At 51.9% G+C, this 18,042-nt stretch overlaps 1 protein-coding gene across 6 annotated transcripts in view; it reads right to left on the reverse strand.

The window, feature by feature from the left end:
• Window positions 1-909: 909 nt before the first annotated feature.
• DCUN1D3 (defective in cullin neddylation 1 domain containing 3) overlaps window positions 910-18,042 on the reverse strand; it is a 41,753-nt gene continuing 24,620 nt past the window's right edge. For 2 of the 6 annotated variants that reach the window (XM_033101401.1, XM_033101398.1), the window contains exons 2-4: window positions 12,596-12,730; window positions 4,324-4,859; window positions 910-3,112 (exon numbers count right to left, since the gene is read on the reverse strand). In XM_033101401.1, coding sequence (XP_032957292.1) covers window positions 2,629-3,112; window positions 4,324-4,754 — 915 coding nt within the window. In that variant the 5' untranslated portion in view covers window positions 4,755-4,859; window positions 12,596-12,730 and the 3' untranslated portion in view covers window positions 910-2,628. Of the gene's footprint in view, window positions 3,113-4,323; window positions 4,860-12,595; window positions 12,731-16,573; window positions 18,015-18,042 lie in introns of those variants that run through there. The other 4 variants (XM_033101402.1, XM_033101397.1, XM_033101400.1 and 1 more) reach the window with 3 other exon arrangements.

Genomic DNA, 18,042 nt, shown 5'->3' on the forward strand with positions numbered 1-18,042 from the left:
TTGCATCAGGGACCCAAAACCTGGAAGGTGCTTGTAAGTCCCTCCCTGACTGCTCCCTCTTCTGGCTTCTCATGTGCCCTGCTGTAACAACAACATTACGAAAAACAGAACCCAGACTAATTTTTGAAATGGCTCTTCTGTGGGGACTGGGAAAGCTGGTAGTTCGTAAAAAGACAAAATTTATCCAGTACAGTCCACCTAATGCACAGCTGGAGGCCTCCCTGGTGGCGGGGGAGGGGTGGGGGGTGGTGGATCGAGTGCCTCCAGCTCGCAGGGTCCACGGGCCTCCTCCAGTGCTCTTTTCTGTCCCTACACCCTTGTGATCTGGGATGAAAAGAGCCTTACCCGGCTAGGAGCCACCGGCCTTCTCCCTGACTCAGCCTCTACCCAATTCAGAAACGGGAACAATGGGGGGTGGGGGGTTGCCGACTGGCTGGATGAGAAGGTGGTCTCTTTAAGAACTCAGTTTGGGTACCCCGACTACAGCTGAGCCCCCAGAACCAGCTGGGGTCTCTAGAAACACTCTTTATACAAGGATCTTGTGTCTTAGGCTGGAACAAAGACAGACATCTCACCTGACACCGTGTTCAGCTTTCCAGAAGGAGAGCTAACCTAACTGTGGCCGACTTGAAAGACCCCATCCACCCCGAGAAGGGGCGTCTCCCAGGCTTTAGGATTACAAAAAGCAAACTCCAAGTACGTTCTCTATGTCGATGTCAATTCTGGAAAAACACTGACTGCAGGAACTCCTTCATCATCTTTGTAAAGACGGGAGCCCGAATCTATACGAAAGAAACTCAAAAGAAGCAATTCCTGCCCAACCTAAGAAACATATCCGGGAGGGAGGCGGGGGTGGGTAGGGGACGACAATCCCTACGTTTCATAGACAAACTCTCATTGCCTCCAAAGTATAAATGTTTTATAAGGTTTTATTCAAAAGATTCCCTTTTCAATCTGTTCCAAAGCGCTGGAAGCCGAACTGTCCAAGTCCCTGCCACCCACCCCTCCAGCACGGTTTTCTGGGGACGTCTTTTTTTTAAATGGTAAAACGAAGACCCTCTACTAAGACCAGGTCAGACCAGAGTCAGCTCGCGTGTGGCGGTTTGGCCGAAGCTGGACTTACGGGGCCAGCACGCGGAGTCGCCTGGGCCTCCCTCTTGTGAGGAGAAGACTGGGAAAATTCAACTTCTCTTTAGTGAAAACGGTCCAAATTCAGATTCAAAAGCCTCCGTTAGAAACACTCCCTGGCACTCTTCTTATACTTTATATAGTGAAGGCAGCTGCCTCCTTTATGGCCAGTTTTAGCAGGCAAAGAAACAAAGGAATATAGATACATATATGTGTATATATATATATTTTATATAGGTAAAATATATACATATCTTATATATGTATATATACATATTTGGGGGAGGGGAAGGAGAAGAGGGTCATGTAAACCTAAACAGTTATCACGTTACCCCAAATGAGCCTGACACAAACGACGAGATAATAAATAACTCCTAGGGGTTCAGTGATAACATGGGTGCAGCAAGAAGGGAAAGGGTACACGTTTAACTATTAAATACACGTCTATATTTTGTTTGGCAGAGTTCAGGCCAGCCCCAGGCTTCTGCACTTGCCAGACAAGTAAGCTGATGACACTCAAAAAAATTTTTAAAACAAGAAAAAAATTCAAGCAGAGCTCCATACCACAGTTTTCCGACCACCAGGAACAGAAACTTTGGCTCCGAGGCAAATGAAAAAAAAAAGAGAGAAAAAAAAAAGTATTTCCACTTACAACATGAAAATACAGAAAATTCGTCAAAGAAAGGAAACTATCAAAGTCTACTTCTTCCAGCAAAACTGAGGTAGCACTGCTTTCTCTGTGTTCGATGTTTTAAGTGGTTGTTAGCACAAGGTTCTAGAACACCGCTCACTTGACTGACAGGTGCAGCATGGTGACGGATCAACTCGGCACGAAATGCAATGGGTCAGAAGGAATGAGCAAGAAGTGAGGAAAACAAGGGGTTCAGAAAATGAGCTTCAGAGGGGGGTGTCACCAGACCACCGCTCTTGGCTGGCCTCGGCTCTCCAAGAGCTTTAAATCGTCTGGGAATTAATGCGATGTGGTTAACAGTTAACACTGCTGGTCAACTCTGTGTAAATCTTTAAAAATAATTATCACAACCTAAATTCAACCATGTAAACAGCACTACACACAGTACAGACCTGCCCTGAAAAACAATATGCAAAACTGAGACCTGGCACTGTATCCTCTTGTCGGGTAATTCAGCCTAACGTCCCATGCCCTCCTCCCTGTTCTAGGCCCTCCCCCACAAAAAAAAAAAATCTCATTTGTGCAAGAAAAGGCAGGCTTATTCTATATGAAGGCTAAAAAAAAAGAAAAAAAAAAAGATGCACAACATGTAACCAGGTTCAAATATTTGGGGGGAACCCTCCCCCCCAAAAAAGAAATAACCAAAATAACCAAAAAGTGAAGAAAGTGCCTAAAACATGATACAGCATTTTAGAGCCCTTTCAGATACAAGGCAGAGAAAGGTGTAAAGTAGAAAATATCCGGATCTTCAGTAATTTCCAGAAAGGTCCATTCCCTCGGTGGCTCGGGGCGGCGGGCAGGTCCGAGCGCTAGGTCTGCTCCTCGGGACACAAGCCCTCGGGCCCTGAGCTGAGCGCGCGCCTCCCACCCGCCTCCCTTTTCCTCCGCTCCGTCTCCCACTCCACAAAGGTGTCGAAGAGACTGGGCCAGGCCTCGTCTTCGCTGTAGTTGCTGAGGTCGGGGCCGATGACCTGAGTGAAGTTAAGGAACATGTTCCACGTGTCCCGGGAGATGCCTTTGACCCCCGAGGGGTTCTCCGTCAGGAAGTTGAGCCACTGGTCCAACACGGGAGGGTTGTTCTGGGTGAAGACGAGTTTCCACAGGGCGATGGCTATTTCCCGGTGCAGCGACCGCTGCCCTTCTTCCGAGTCCAGGCCAAACTGAAACGTAAACCGGTAGAGATCCTTGAATTTGTCCTCTTGTCTGGCTTCTGTCAAGAGGCTCGGGAACCGCGCGCAGATCCCGTCGATGCTGTCCGCACTTATTGCTTTGCAGCCATCAAAAAACTCCTTCCTGCAACAGCACGGAGGGGCACAGTCAGTCCCTGCACACGAGAGCCTTACTGAGAGGGGACGAGCCGCGTGGCGTGGACTGATCCCAAGCCCTCCCCGGGGTCCCTGTCTTCACCCGTCACAGGGGAGGCTACCTCCCCGCTCACTTCACAGGGGTTCGCTGAGGACTGAACAAGTGAGTACATGTCAGCTGCTTCTGACAGCGTCTGGCAGGCACATGGGAGGCAGCTGCGAACGGTTTACTCCTTCATTTATTCAGCTTCCCAAAGCTACACGAGCCTCCCGCTTGGGCCGCTTCCCGTCGGCAACGGCGACCGAGCTGCAGACCCCCTCCCGGACGGATGGACAGGGACTCTTCCTGCTTCCTTTTGATTCTCTGTGGGGGGTCTGTTTGGGGACTATTTTTGGTGACAGCCAACGCAGACTTTTGGAGCCAAAGATTCTGGATGGACCTGGGTAACTGCCACCAGAGATCAAAGTTTTATTATTAAACAACAAATCTGTATGTATTCCTGCCATCTGTCAGCCTGCAGCAGGCCTCCCACTGAACGCACGGAGGTCGCGGGGTATGCTGAAGACACAGGCACCTGAGGGCTGTGGGGTAACCTGCTCAGGGGCCAGAAACGGTCAATTCTTACTTGTCACCCGGCGCTCTGCAAGCCACACCCTGGGGTGACCCTGCCACGTCCTCCCCCACAAACGAGCGCTGCAGGGACCCATGACCATGACACTGTGCACAACGCCTGCCCGGTAACTGGGGCAGCTGTCCCTGTCCCCACATAGGCTGGCTGAGGGCAAAGCGTGCAGAGCCAGAAGGGGCAACTGGCCTCCTGCAGTGGCAGAGGGGCAGCGCACGGGCATTCGCGGCACCGGGCACACGACACACGTACAGTAAATACCACGTGAGGGAGCAAGGGAGAGAACTGACAGGGGCAGGACTGAGAGACGAGGGAAAGGTCGAAGCAGCAGCGGCTGGGCAGCCGCGTGGCAGCGGGGCTCCACGTGGATTGTCCCTCGTTTCACTTCAGATGACAATGGCCGGCTGGCGCCCTGCTATGCAGCTTTAGAGAAATAAGCTTTAGAGAAACTGGTCAGAAGAAAAGAAGACTTACCCAGGCGCTGTGCCGCCGACCCAGTTCCGGCCGGGCCAGCACCGGGGCCCCGCCAAGCTCTCTCCTCCTCCGCTCACCTGGGAAGGGCTGTGTGACTCACCTGGTGAATTTGCACATGGTAGCAGCCTGGAACTTCCAAGCCAAGAGCAGCACTCGAAACTCCGTGGGGTCGACACACAGGTCATTGCAAAAGCGCTCCATGCCTTCCTCCAAGATTGCATCCTCCCGCTCATCCTTGTAGCGCCGGAACAGCTCTTCCAGCCTCTGCAAGGATGCCTCCTCGGCACTGGCCTTGGGCTCCCGCCCCGCGTCGCCCGAGGACGTGGGCGGCTGGCAGGCATCGGCGCTGGCCTCTGCCTTCTTGGTCCCATTGACGAGGATGTCTCCACCGGGCTTGCCACAGGCTGGCGGCTGTTCCTCGCGGTGGCCCGCACCTCGCCTGCTGTGAGACTTGCTGCTGGGGTCACGGTCTCCATTCTTGCTGCCCAGCGTTGATGAGGGATTCTTGCATTTGGTGACACACTGGCCCATGGTGCTGGTGGCCTGGCCTCTAGCGTGGCCCCCTCGGGATCGGAAGCCCTCGCTGCCGCTGAGCCTTGAACCTCAACATGCCATCAGCCAGAGGAGCCAGCCAACCTGGAAGGAAAGCAGAGAGCAGTCACCGCTGCACGGGGAGCTAGATGGGCAGGCAAACTCCCCTCCAGGGACCCGACGCACACGGGGCCGCGCCAGAGCCACGAGCGACACCCCAAGCTTCTCACCACCTCCCTCGTCAGCCAGCTCGATAGGCTCACTTGGAAACGCAGTGGCTAGAGCACATATGGAGAACCAATCCGGAAAATTCCTCACATTCCTAAGGTAACATAGGTTACAAAGAGGCTGGTTCACGTGCAGAATGCATCAAGGAAGATTGCAGTTTGGGCAGAAATATTCCAGAGGAAAGCTGTCTTGCCAACTTGCCATCACACTAAGAAAGTTTTTTGGACCTCAGTTAAGCCAGAAGGTGCAAATAAAAGGTTCCTCCTTCAGTCTCTAAAGTCAAAATTCTCAGACTTTTCTTTTTTTTTAAAGTAGGATGAGCAGGGAGAGGCAGTGGCCACCTCCTAGACATCCGGTTTCACACCGGTCTAAGGATGAGGAAGATTTTCAGACGACAAAAGAGTCGCAGCCAGAGCAAAGCATTTGTCTCGAAGCGCTTCAAACTCCTTCCCGGGACTCTCCCACGCGGTCCGTGAAATGCCCTTTCTGCACCCTTCCTCTGCCCACCCCTGGGAGCCATCCGCCAAGCACAGCCCATGCCAAGGTCCCCGGTCCCAGAGCTGCTTTTTCTCCCCACCTCAGGTCTTCTGCAAGGCGGAATGCAGAATGTGAGCCACAGTCACCGAAAGTGACTTTCCGACAGGACTGAGGCTCAGTCCTCCCGAGGGGCTGGCTGACCAAACACAATCTCTAAATGGTAGGACACTTGCTACATGGAGAAGAAGTCTGCACCGATACATAAAAACTCATCGGGGTGGCTGATTTACTACTCGTGTAATTAGAAAGTGCTTTCAAAAGAACTGCTAGAAATTCCTGGGCCCCGGGTCAGGTGATTTTTCTGAAGAGCCCGTCTACTCGGAACTCTTATTCTTACTTTCAACCCGTTCACTAGAAGATCCATCTACAATTTAGTACAGATGGTCCCTGACTCACAGTTTTTCGACTTCGCAAAGGTACAAAAGTGATATGCACAGTAAAATGAGACACACTTTATTACAAAGTCAGCTCTGTGCTAAATGGTTTTGTAGGCTGACGGAAGTGTTCTGAGCAGATTTAAGGTAAGCGAGGCTAAGCTAGAAGGTGCAGCAGGTTAGGTGTATTAAATGCATTTTTGGACTTAAGATATTTTCAACTTACGGTGGGTTTATTGGGACGTAACCCATCGTCAGCCGAAGGGCGTCTGGACTTGTACAATTCTGCCACCTGCTATAGTAACTGCAGCCTCTGAAATCACGGTATTAATTTAACAGAGCCAGAAGTACGAGGGAAAAGGGACCAAACCAGCGTTAGTCAGTCCCGCGCCTCCCAGCGCTGGGGAGCTTTCAGGGACCTTCAGATCCAAATGCAAAGCTCTTAGGAGACGGGCAGTGGGGTAGAGGGTGCTTATTTTGAAGGCTGGAGCTTTACAACTTTACCTAAAGGACTGTCACTTTCTGCAAATCCTGCCTGGATAAGCTTGGGGTCATCTGCAACAGGGATTCTAAGGGTAAATTCTGAGTGTACAGGTTTAAGTGGAGACCAGAATCAGCCCTGGAGTCACTGGCGACTCTTCGTACCAGGGCGTGTCCCAGTCCCCACCCTCAATGAGAATCAATGACACAGACATGTCTATACATGCCCTCAAAAGACTTGCAGTTTCACTTCGGCTTCAAAACCACACAGAACCCCTTATAAGGGTTTTTGCTATGGAAAATGACAGACCCACGTAAGTACTTCTAAGCCTTTTTATGCTTGAAGAAGCGTAGAGCTACAAAGACCTAAGCACAGCCTATTAAAAATTTAAAAGGTAAAGGGTTAATTCTTGGAAGGCCAGCATACAAGGGAAGCAACTGTTGGAGCTGAATTATCTCAAAGCAAGCAGGACTATAGCATGTGGAGGGTCTGGTTTCCAGATTTGTGTTTCTAAAGACTAGAGTGCTGGAAGAAACAAAAGGCCCAAACTTACACAAACCCACATGCTCACAGACTGGCAGCGCTAGTCCCCAGGCACGCTGACTCACCACAATTTGCTGCTCAGCTCCTGCTGCTGAGGAAGGCCTGGGTACCTGGCAGGAGGAGAGGATTTCCTGGCCTCCATCTGACCCACCTACCCCAGGCCACTCACCCCGCCCCTACCCGACAGATGCTTCATTGTACCAGCTTCCTCCAAATCCTGGAGCCGAGACCTACAGGTAGGGGCAGAACAGATGGGCCTCCCCAAGAGGCCCTAATCCCATTTACCCAACTGGTCCCCCACGTCAGAGCAGCTTCTGATGGCCTGACACAGCAGACCCAGCTGAGACCTGAAGGCTTTTCAAATGCCCAGCAGAAGAGGAAGAGGAGGGGAAAGTCAAATCAGACAGACAGATGATCAATCAATAAGGTCACATCCCTTTTTTACATTCTGGTCCCTTTGCTCTGAAATCCTCCCACTGCAGCCGAGTGTGGAGGCGAGCAGTGAGCTCAAAGCAGAAGAAAACATCTTCGGGTCTGATGGTGAGGACAGCCCCGTGATTAGTCAGTGGACTCCCTTCCTCTGTGTCTGCCTTGTTCTTTGGAAGCTAGTTCTGTGCCCAGAGCTTTCCCCAAGCTCAATGGCGTTGCCCAGCCGCGTGGCCACACTTCAAGGGTTTTCAACATGGAAGTCTCCGTGCACGTACTAGCTGATGGCTACTAGCTAGTAATAGCCGTTACCAATTACTGAACACTTGCTACCGTGCCAGGCACCTCATGGACACTGAAGCTCATATCCTCACCACAGCCCCATTTAAAGACAGGAAAACTGAGGCACAAAGTAAACGACCCAAGATCACACAGACAGAACCTGGTCCTATGTCTGGCTTCAGACACCACGCCCTTCACCATGAGGCTAGACTGCTGAGCCCACCTCCATCAGCGCACCTAGGGAAAGGCCACCAACAGATGGGGCCCGAGCTCAGCCGTGTGACTCACCACAGCCACCCCAGAGCAGTGAGTCGCTCCATCCGCAACCGGAAAGAGAACAATACCTGGTCTGTGCCCAGTGCTCAAGGCGTCCCACCCAATGCCCTCTGCCAGGTGAGCCCTGCCACGGTGACCCAGGAAGGCAAGATGCCCCTGGACTCGGCCTCCCCAGAGGTGGGGACCGGGATGAGTCCAGGGGCCACACAGCTGTGATGCGCCTGTGTACCAACATGGCTCAAAGCTCCAGCTCTGAAACCAAAGCCCAGCTCTGCCACTGGTTGGTTGGCCCTGATCGAAACCTGAATTTCCTCAACCTGCAAAATGGTATCTGCCTCACTGTTGTGAGGAGCCAGTCAGGAAACGCAGATAAAGGGCACACACTGCCCCCAACCTCGCAGAAAACACTTGATATGACAGGTACTAACAGTCAAGTCGTACCTGGTGAGCCTGACAGAAGCCCCAGCTTGTCCCATCTGAACAACGGGCTCCAGGCTCCTGCGTCCAGGCAGGACACCTACCCCGCCTCGACTCAATCACCTGGTTTGTTCAGAAACACTGACCCTGCTCAGCTGCAGCTGTACCCAGAAATACCCGGGGGTCAGCTTCTCCAGAGGGTAAACCTTCCTGTGATGGGTCCTGAGTAAAAGCAAGCCAGGTATCTGCTGTGCCCTGGGGACATTCTAGACCACGGGTCGCGGGTCTGTCCCTGACCTGAGGCCAGCTTCCAACCAGTTCCAGACTCCTTTTCCTTTCCACTAGGTCCCAGCTCTTGTAAAACACAGGATTTCCAGCTACTCCTTCACACTAGTGTCGTGGAACTGCCTTCCTGGTCGGTCCCCCTGCGACGTCTCTGAAGAGGACCGCCACTGCACACGGGGCGCACAGAGCCAAGTGTCATCAGTCACAGCATCGAGGCTAATGAAACCCACTCTGTGTTGGTCGGTACGTGACCTCGGACTCCATGAACGCAGCCCTGGGAGGGCAGTCGGCGCCCATTTCACAGAAAGAGGAGAGTGCAGGCACACGGAGGTCAGGGGCCCCCTGGGGAGGGAGAACCCGGGTGGAATGATTGAGAGGATGAGCGCTGGGGGCAGACAAACCTGGACCTGAATCATGGTGATGGCACCAGCTGCATGGCTGTCAGAGTGGAAATTTAAAAGGGGACAGCTGGACCTCAAGGATTGGTGGGCAGAGTAAACGAGACCACCCACGTGACACGCTCTGTCCAATACCTGCTCAGAGAAAGTGTTCCACAAGTGTCGGCCTTTATCAGTTGTTAGTATCACAAGGTCAGTGACAGACTCGAGCCTCCCTTCGCTAAGAACAGGGGCCTTTCCAGCAGCCAGTCCAGCTCTGCTGGGGCAGGCCAGGTGTGCAGGCCTCCCCGACGCCCATAGCAGCTCCCCTGTTCTCCCAGGAAGTGACTCTGCTCCTCAGCTAACTGGCACCAATGAGCTGAATGAAGCCAGGGCCAAGAGGGGTTGGGGAGAAAGAAAGGCAGGGAGAAGGAACAAAAACTAAAATACGACAACAAGGAACCCTACTTGTAGACACAGCTGCAGCCTGGGGGTTCACCTGAGCGACGGAGCCAGCACCTGCTCAGCTGGACCCAGACCAGCCTCCAGCGTTTCTCCTCGCTCAGCTCCCACTGCTCGGCCTCCTGCCTGCAGTCGGCCTCCAGCCACCCCCCTTCCCCCACCCTCACCCCTGGGCCGGCCCTGCTGCTGCTCCTGGGATGGGGGGTGGCATGGCCAGGCCGAGGGCAGTCCCAGGGGCTGCAGTCCCTGTGGGTGCCCCGGCCCCGAGGGACCGGGAGCTGCTCTCTCTCGGGAGTTCCGTGCAGTGACAGCCTGGGCGTCCCTGTCACCCAGGACGTGCCGTCGTCATCTACCGCTAAGAGAATCGCCTCTTAGGGAACCGACAACCACGAAGGGGCTAAACCCCCCGAAGCCATGGTGCGAATGGAGACGGGAAACGGAGAGGAAGGTGGAGGGGCTGGTGGGGCGCTCCCAGGAGGAATGCGGGCTGCACGCTTACACGCACCCTCCCCGCGCACCTTGCAACCACCGGCGCTGTCAGTGCTCGTGCGCGTGGGAAAGCGGGGCTCTTTCACTGCTCAGCAGTGGGACCAGGAAAGCAACCCAGGGTGTCAGACCCAAGGGCACCCCTGGGAAGGTCCGCAGAGCAGGGGGGTCTCATTCTGGTCCTGAAGTGACCGGAGCAGGAAATGGACAGGAAGGAGGCAAAGGGCTGGTGTGGTTGGTTCATGTTGAGGTGATTTTAAAACATGTGAAAAACCGCATCTTTTAAATTGCATATACATATTGAGGGGATTGACATGAACTGTCTATTTAAGCTTCCACAACCCCATAAGGAAGAGAATGTAATTTTCGGTTTACAGAGGGGAAAACTGAACCGAGTTTAAGAGACTTGGCTGAGGTCATACAGCCAGTCTACACAGGAAAGGGGATTCGAACCCTGGCATCTGACTCTACACACACCTTGTCCCTCTCTGCCATGATGCGTGCCAGGGCACACCTTTCCCCTAAGGAGACGACGACAGCCCAGGAGAAAAGGCACAGTACCAACACCTGCGTGTCCTCCAGAGGTGCAGTCCACAGGAAGAGTCACCTCCCAGGAGCCGTTGGTTCCGGTCTCAGTTCTCCCTAAGCAACGAGTGCCCTGAACAAGTCACCTAACCTCTCTGAGTGTCCAGGATCCCAACACTGTCATGAGGGGTCTGCACTAAGGCTGTGGGGCCACCTCCACTCTCTGGCACCCAAAGAGGCTGAAGTTCCACACTTACTAGCCTCCTGGGGACCGGCACTCTGCCTCCTTAGGGAACGGCTCTCACACCCTTTGCCCGACAGAGCCTGAGAGCCAAGGGAAAATGAGGCCAAAGGAGAGTGGAAGCAGGGCCACGCCGGTCTGAACGAGTGAACCACTGCACTGTTGCTGCAGCCGTTCCTCTCCTGACCCACCTTAGTCTGGTTTCTGCAGGGTCAGCAATGGGCCCTGACGTGGAAAGCAGAGCAGAGCCGGCTGGCTCGTGGCTGCAGCTGGCTGGGTCGGGAAGCCCGCTTGCAGGGAAGCTGTGGTGGGCTGCCGACGGGGGCCTGTCACCCAAGGAACAGCCTTGGGAATGAGGACTAAGAACCAGGAGGCAAAGGCTGGCACCAAGGCCCTTGAGATCTACTGGAGGCTTCCTTGAGGGAAGGGGCTGGCCCAGTCTACCCCTTTCATTCTGTCCCATCTAGAGTCTGTGCAGAAGACACCCTGACAAACGCCGCTGTTTCTACACATTAGCAACAGGAACCTGGCCTTTCCAGCTTTCATCTAAACAGCTGGGAGAGCTACTTGCGTGCATGTTTTTATTTCTTACTATATATGCTAGACACCCAAAGGCCACGGAACATGAGTCCACAAATTCCTCAGACAGCTTTTCTCCAGCTGCCAGGGGCCGAAGTGGCTGCAGTGGCAGAAGCCACCTCTCTGGGGAGTCTCGAAGCAAGGCCACGAGTGGCCCTTGATCCCACCTGGCAGTGGCAGAGGCCGAACCACCAGAGAAAACGACCGGAAATGGGTGGTGTCTGTTTGTAAATTACTTCCTAGAAAGTAAACTTGCAAAAGGAGCGAGGGGGAAGGACTCAGTAAGTACTTTAAATGCTGAGCTTGCTGTCACTTGGAACTTGGGACTTACAAGGTCACCTTTGGAGATTAGGTCTTACCCGGAGCTACTTGGGAGGGAAAGCCCTTCCCTCTGCCAAAGCAAATGAGCGTAGTCTGCTGCTATTTTCATGCTTTTAAAAGACTTTTTGTCCTAACGTGCACCGCCGCAGCAAGCTAAGACAGCAGTTGCAGTTAGGGTCGGGTAAGAACATATGACTTTCTACATCAACCAATCTCAAAAGTGCAAAAGAAAAAAGAAGAGGGGTAAAGGCAGGGAGGAAGGGAAGAGAAAAAATTTTTTTAAAGAAAAGAAACCAACTGGTTCTAATTCTATAAAATAATCTCAGGTCCTAAGACCAGCCCGCTATGCACAAAGTAATTTTTCTTTTCTTTCTAACGCATTCTTACTGTTCCTTACCTGGCATACTTCAGATAGACAAATAAGAATATATACCCAGCTGAGGCCCGGGGCCTGTAGCCATTGTGGGCTGGTGACAACAAATACTACTTGCCAAATACAACCAAGACAACACACCATGTACTGTACAATTTCCAAATACCAAATCACGAAGCAGTTTTGGTGTCTGGGCTCCAGAGCTGAGCTGCACGTTTAAATCCCACACGACTCAAAATAACCAAAAAAAGAAAGGGCCGTTATCACTTTACCGACCCTCATGTGGAGTATATCCTGCTGTCACTATCGACCTGGACAGGTCCGACTACCCACTTCCGTGCAGAGGGCGTCACGGGGGGCACCAGATTTCTAGGCTGGCCAGTCTCTGCTTCTGCACCAGCTTTGCGGTGACTTTCGCCGTTGAAAACCAGAGGGCTGCCTCAGGTTTGCGCTCCGTGGCACCGTAATAAAAACGGCACGCCACTCTCCGCGTCTGGTTCGGTGCTTGGAGCTCGTCTCCTCCCTTAGCAGACGGCCTCCTGCGGCCCCACGGAAGGTATCCCACGGACCAGGCACTAATTCGCTGCTGTCAGTGAGCATGTGGGTACGGGCCACCCTGGAGCTTTACCTGATTGTAGACGGTTCGTCCTCAAACACCCAGTTACCACATCAACTGTTCACTTTTCAGTCACCTTCTCAGGAATTCTGTTGTCAGCAACTGACTGAAAATTAGTTAACTGCAGATGAGACTTGGTTTTTGCATCTAAGTAAAAGAAAGGCAAGACAGGAAACTGTGAAATGAGTCAAAAGATGAGGAAGGAACCCGATGGAAAGATGACAAATGCCTGCATCCCCATATCTTAAAGGGGGCTCCTGAAAAACCACAACCGCCTGGATATGGTTCCCAGAACCACAGTTCTCCAAGCAGCCCTCAGGCTCACAACGCTGTCACTGACCAACCTCTTAAATGTTTGCTAATTCTGTAAAAAAAAAAAAAAAACCCAGATCCATTAAGGCCACACTTCTCAGTTGCTTCCTAGAGGTCCATGATGGAAGCTGACTGCTAATGCATAGTAGACAGGAAGAGGAAGGGGACAGAAAAAAGACCTGTACGATCAAAGACTATCTGTTTTCAACCACATCGGTCAGCTAGCCAGAAGAGGGAGGCCGCTAAGGCTTTCTCTCCTGCTGTCAAAGTCAAGAGCATTCCACCTACTGAGCGGGGGGGGGGGGGAATAAGGAGAGTCCGGGAGGGTTTCCTTGAGGAAGTGACATCCGAGATGACAGCTCAGGGTGAGCACGAGTGGACGGGGAGAGGTGGTGGGAGCAGGCACTCCAGACAGAGAGAAGGTGTGCAAAGGCCCTGAGGCAGGAGGGAAGGGGGCGTATTTGAGGGAGGCCGGAGGGGCATGTCCCCTTCGCGTTGCGGGTGGGGCAGGCACGTTGTCTTCTTTGTCCACATTAGAACAGAGCAAGATGCAGCTGTTAACAAACTTTTACTGGCAATTTGGGACTAGTTGAAGAGAAGCAAACAGAATAATTTAGAATGACTGAACAGGTCCAAATGTCCTTGGGTTCCCTTAACTGCCACGCTGCGTCTCTCCCTTTGCCTGCTTCTCCCAGCTGAGATGGTGAAAACACAGAGAAGCACACAGAAAAGAAGGCCCCATGTATCCTCCCCACTGTAATTAATATTTGGGAGTCTGTCCCTGTAGTCGTTTCTGGGGGAACACAGGGATGGCACACAGACGTACAAGCATGCACAGATTGTGTACATGGAACTTTTAAACACAACTGGGGTCGTACTGTATATCCCATTTTGCAACCTTTTTCTCTGACACTTCTTCCTATAAATCGCCTCGTCTCACACAACGCTTTTAAAAGGGCAGCAGTTCCACAGTAAAACTGGTACTACTACTGAAGCACTAGCCGTTGCGTGTAACCCACAGACTATTTATAGCCTACTACTGAATCTGTCAAAAATTTGGGGCTACACTGCAAAAAGGTTGAGAGACTCTGTGAAAACATATTTAATAGTCAGGTATTCCATCGAGATTCCATCGAGTGGGGGTACCAAAAATCTGTCCATCTACTCTCATTGTTGGACATGTAGCTTACTTCTAATAGTTCACTGTTGTCAACAACACTGGCATAATAAACAGGGCATGCAGCTAAAATGAAAACATTTATAATTATTTCCTGAGAATAAATTCCTACAAGCGGAACCAACGGATCAAAGGGTCTGCAAAAAAACTACATATATAATCCAATCTGAATCCCCAAATAGTAGTGTCACCTCATATAATGACAGTGCCTTGGTGCGATGTATTTCTCCCAACACTATTTTGTAATACCTGCCAACTAATTCCGTTTCTTAAAAAAATAAAAGGTCCTTATCAAAAGCACATTAAGATATTTAAGGAAAAATAGCAAACTGCCAAAGGAGGATGGAAAACAGGTAAAGAGACCATATGCTTCACTGTAAGTCACATCAAAAAGGCTGATAAATCCAATGAGTCTGGCTGCAAGGATTTGAAAACAGCGTTGGTAAGTGATGGCAATAAGGGTGGTGGGGCAGAGGGAGAGAAAGCATAAGGATATCTTTCCATTACGTCTAAATGTCCCCCAATTTATTCTTTCAAAAGAAAACGACCCTTCCCCCACCCCCACAATCTAATGAGGGTCAGCACCGGGTGGGGGCAAGGGTCCGGCCCACGGGCCAGCCAGTCGCTGAGGGAATCACGTTCCCGCGAGCACGAGGCTCGTTCAGAAGAGAAGCAACTGTGGGGCCTGGGAGACGAGTAGCAGGCTGGCCTGGCTTATCCCACGGCCCACAGACCGAGCACTCGGGCCTTCTAGCTTCAGACTGGGCCCAGGCCTGTTCCCTCACTGCATGTAGCAGACCAGGCTCTCCATCAAGCGACACCCCAACTTTCCCTAGAAGATCTCTGTCCCTCACTCTTGGCCAAGTGGTAAGGTGGAAATCAGGACAGATCACGTGACAGGCCCACCAAAGCTTCACATGCCCCTGGCTTCAGTGACTGAGCGGGTCAGGGATACACAGCTGAGCAAAGCAGCGGAGTGAATCTAAGCACTCAGCGCATAGGCGGTTGGAGCTGCTACAGTCACCTCCTCAGAAAGCCACCCGGGCAACTAACAAAGCCCAGCAAAGGTTTTGTCACTGTGAGGACTGAATGATCCCTTCTTATCAGATGGGTCTCAACTCAAATGCCCATAGGACCCAAGAATAAAATAACCATCAAGTGACAAAGACAGAATGAGTTTTGAAGGCATTACTGCCAACAGTACCAGCTCAGGCCAAAGCTTAGACTTCACAGCTATGTGAGCCAATAAATCCCCCTTTGCATAAGGCAAATGTCACAACAGAAAGAGTCCCTACCCAGCGACGGCCGTGTCCCTCATGTCTCCTACTCACAGAGCAAAGAGAGAAGAGCTGCTACCTGGACGTTCTGACTCGTGATCTGGGACCAAATCATGAGACCACAGTTTCAACCCTATACGTCAGGGGAACCCTTAGCAGAGGACCAGGACCCGCGACCCCAAGCTTGTGCAAACGGTAAAATTCCACTACAACTGGACAGACCATTAGGGTGCTATTTAAAACATGAGATGATGAATGAGCTAAAACTATCTTCCCAATTGCAGTTTTTACAACCTTCGGCCACCTCCAAGCAGATATATCACAGAGCGCTTATAGCTGCCTCAGCCTAGTGAGCACGCATTTTCTGTCACTGTCACCGGCACGTTCCCAGGGAGAAACCTCCTCCCAGCACTCAGACGCCACGTGAAAGGCTGTCAAGCCAGAGCTCCCGGAAGTCTCTACGTGCAGTACCAGCACCATCAATCTTCCAGCTGAAACAGGTATTTGATCTAAACCACATCCTGTGAAACTGAAAGACCAGATCTGACCAGAACCTGGCCCCGTCTTGGTTTCAGTCAGTCACTATTACTGAAACAATTTCTCTTTGGTTTCAAGGACGGAAGAGCCTGCTGAGAAAGGATCCAGGTGTTGACGCCAGCGACAGGAAATGCTCCCATCGGTGTATCTTTAGTGGAAATACACTCCTGGGCTGAAACTTGAGGCCCCGCCCTTTGGGCTTTGTTGTTGTTTTCTAACAGTTAACTATTTCACAAATGTGCATTCGCACGGCCAAAAGGTGCATTCACATGTGTACACGTAAGCAGGTAATTAGATCAAAATAGAGCTCCACAGCCCACGGCTGGCATCACGGCGTTACAGGCTTGGCAGTAAGACACCTGACGATTCCGCCCAGTCCCTGCCCTCTTCTAACCCATACTGACCTACAAAATCGCCACCACCTATTGGCTACTGCAATGTTATTAAAACTCTACCCAAGCAAGTAGGCCCCATTTCCAGAAAAACCACCACTAGAAAAATCCTAAAATAAAGCCGCAGTACCATAAGCTCTTTTGGTTATCAGGACCTTTGAAAACGTGAAGATCGCTTTGGACCCCAAAATAAACTGTACACACGTTCTCTCTCTCTCTCTCTCTCTCTCTCTCTCTCTCTCTCTCATACCCACAGTCAAAATTATATCCCACGGCTTAGGGTCCACGACCTTACCTGCAGCTTTTCCCAACCTGCCCTGCAAGCCCATTGGTTCCGTCCACCCGAAAACCAGGTACGGCTGCCCCCGTGCCGTTCTGTGCCGTGGACCCGCAATCGCTGGGTCTGTCGGGCGCAGCTCTACCTGCTCCTCGCACATCCATAACGCCTTCGCTTCCATTTTCTCACCTGAAAACTGGGAAAATCAAAGGGTCACTGCGAAGAGTAAAGGGCCCCTGCGTATCAGACGGGCCAGTTCAAACGCTGAGCTGCATTCCCTGCCTCACCCACCTCCAGCGCCACCTGACTCGGATCCAGCACGGCGTTTTATTTCTCCGCAGCACGTAACACTCTCCGAAATCCTGACTTGTGACCTATTTATTTATGGTTTGCTCCCCTTACCGGAAGGTAGGTGTCACAGGAGCAGGGATTCTGTCTGTCTTATCCAGCACCATGTCCCGGGCACCTCCGCTACGTCACGTAAGCAGGTTGAATGCATAATAATCACTGCTATTGACGAGCACGTCTGTAGTCCATGCACTTGAAATGGAGTAACTCGTCCGGGATGACCAAATGAGGCCGATCTACTTAGCCGTGTTCCTAGTCCAGCTGACCCTTCAACAACACAGGGTGGAACTGCAGGTCCACTGACAGGTGGATTTTTTCCCCCCACAAATGTGCACTGTGCTGTAAATGTATTTTTCCCTTAGGACTTTCTTAACAATATAGCAGTTCTAACTGCGTGATGATGTTATCAAATACTCAACAGGAAAGGGAGCTGAGCCGAGGCTGCAGTATGTAATTGCACCTCTCACAAGCTGGTTCCGAAGGTCCACTTTCTCCTGGACCCCTCCTCCCAGCAGAGAGAAGACAAAGTCGGGGTTGTCTCGTTGTCCCCATTAGTCCCTATTTCACCAGTTCGCAGAAGATACCAACACAGCCCCCGAGCTGTTCCAGCCAACAGTGTCCAGCTCCATCTCTGCTCACTCCACAAGCTCATTTTCACCTCAAACACGGCAAAAGCCAAACTCTGAAGCTGAAATAACAGGGAGCTGTTCTCTCCCGCCATGCCTCTTTCGGACCTGCACCTCAGTCCCTTGGAAAAAATCCGCGTGCACACTGGTCATCCCTTCCCGCCTCTCCTTTTAGCAAGGGACCGTCCAGAGGGCTTAGGGAGGCCACGGCCACGCCGTGTGACGCTCCAGGAAGCTCCACGGGTTCGCCAATTGGGTGAAAACCCTGCTGGTACTGGTCTGAACTGCACCTTCTCTACCTCAGTGAACAAAAGCTTCCCATTTAAGGTGTTTGGAGAGGCCAGAGCAAAAGCCAGCAGCTTTTCTGAAGAATGCATGTGGAACCCAAAGGACCCATGGGCAGTTTTACCCCTCGAGACGTCTCCTTATTCCACTCCCATTGACTAAAATTTGCTTCATGACCGAGTGGCTTTTAACTCTGAGGGCTGACGCAGGTACCTGTCAAAGAGGGTA

This window comes from Rhinolophus ferrumequinum (assembly GCF_004115265.2).
Source record: "Rhinolophus ferrumequinum isolate MPI-CBG mRhiFer1 chromosome 15 unlocalized genomic scaffold, mRhiFer1_v1.p scaffold_54_arrow_ctg1_1, whole genome shotgun sequence".
In the NCBI taxonomy this organism is placed as follows: domain Eukaryota; kingdom Metazoa; phylum Chordata; class Mammalia; order Chiroptera; family Rhinolophidae; genus Rhinolophus; species Rhinolophus ferrumequinum.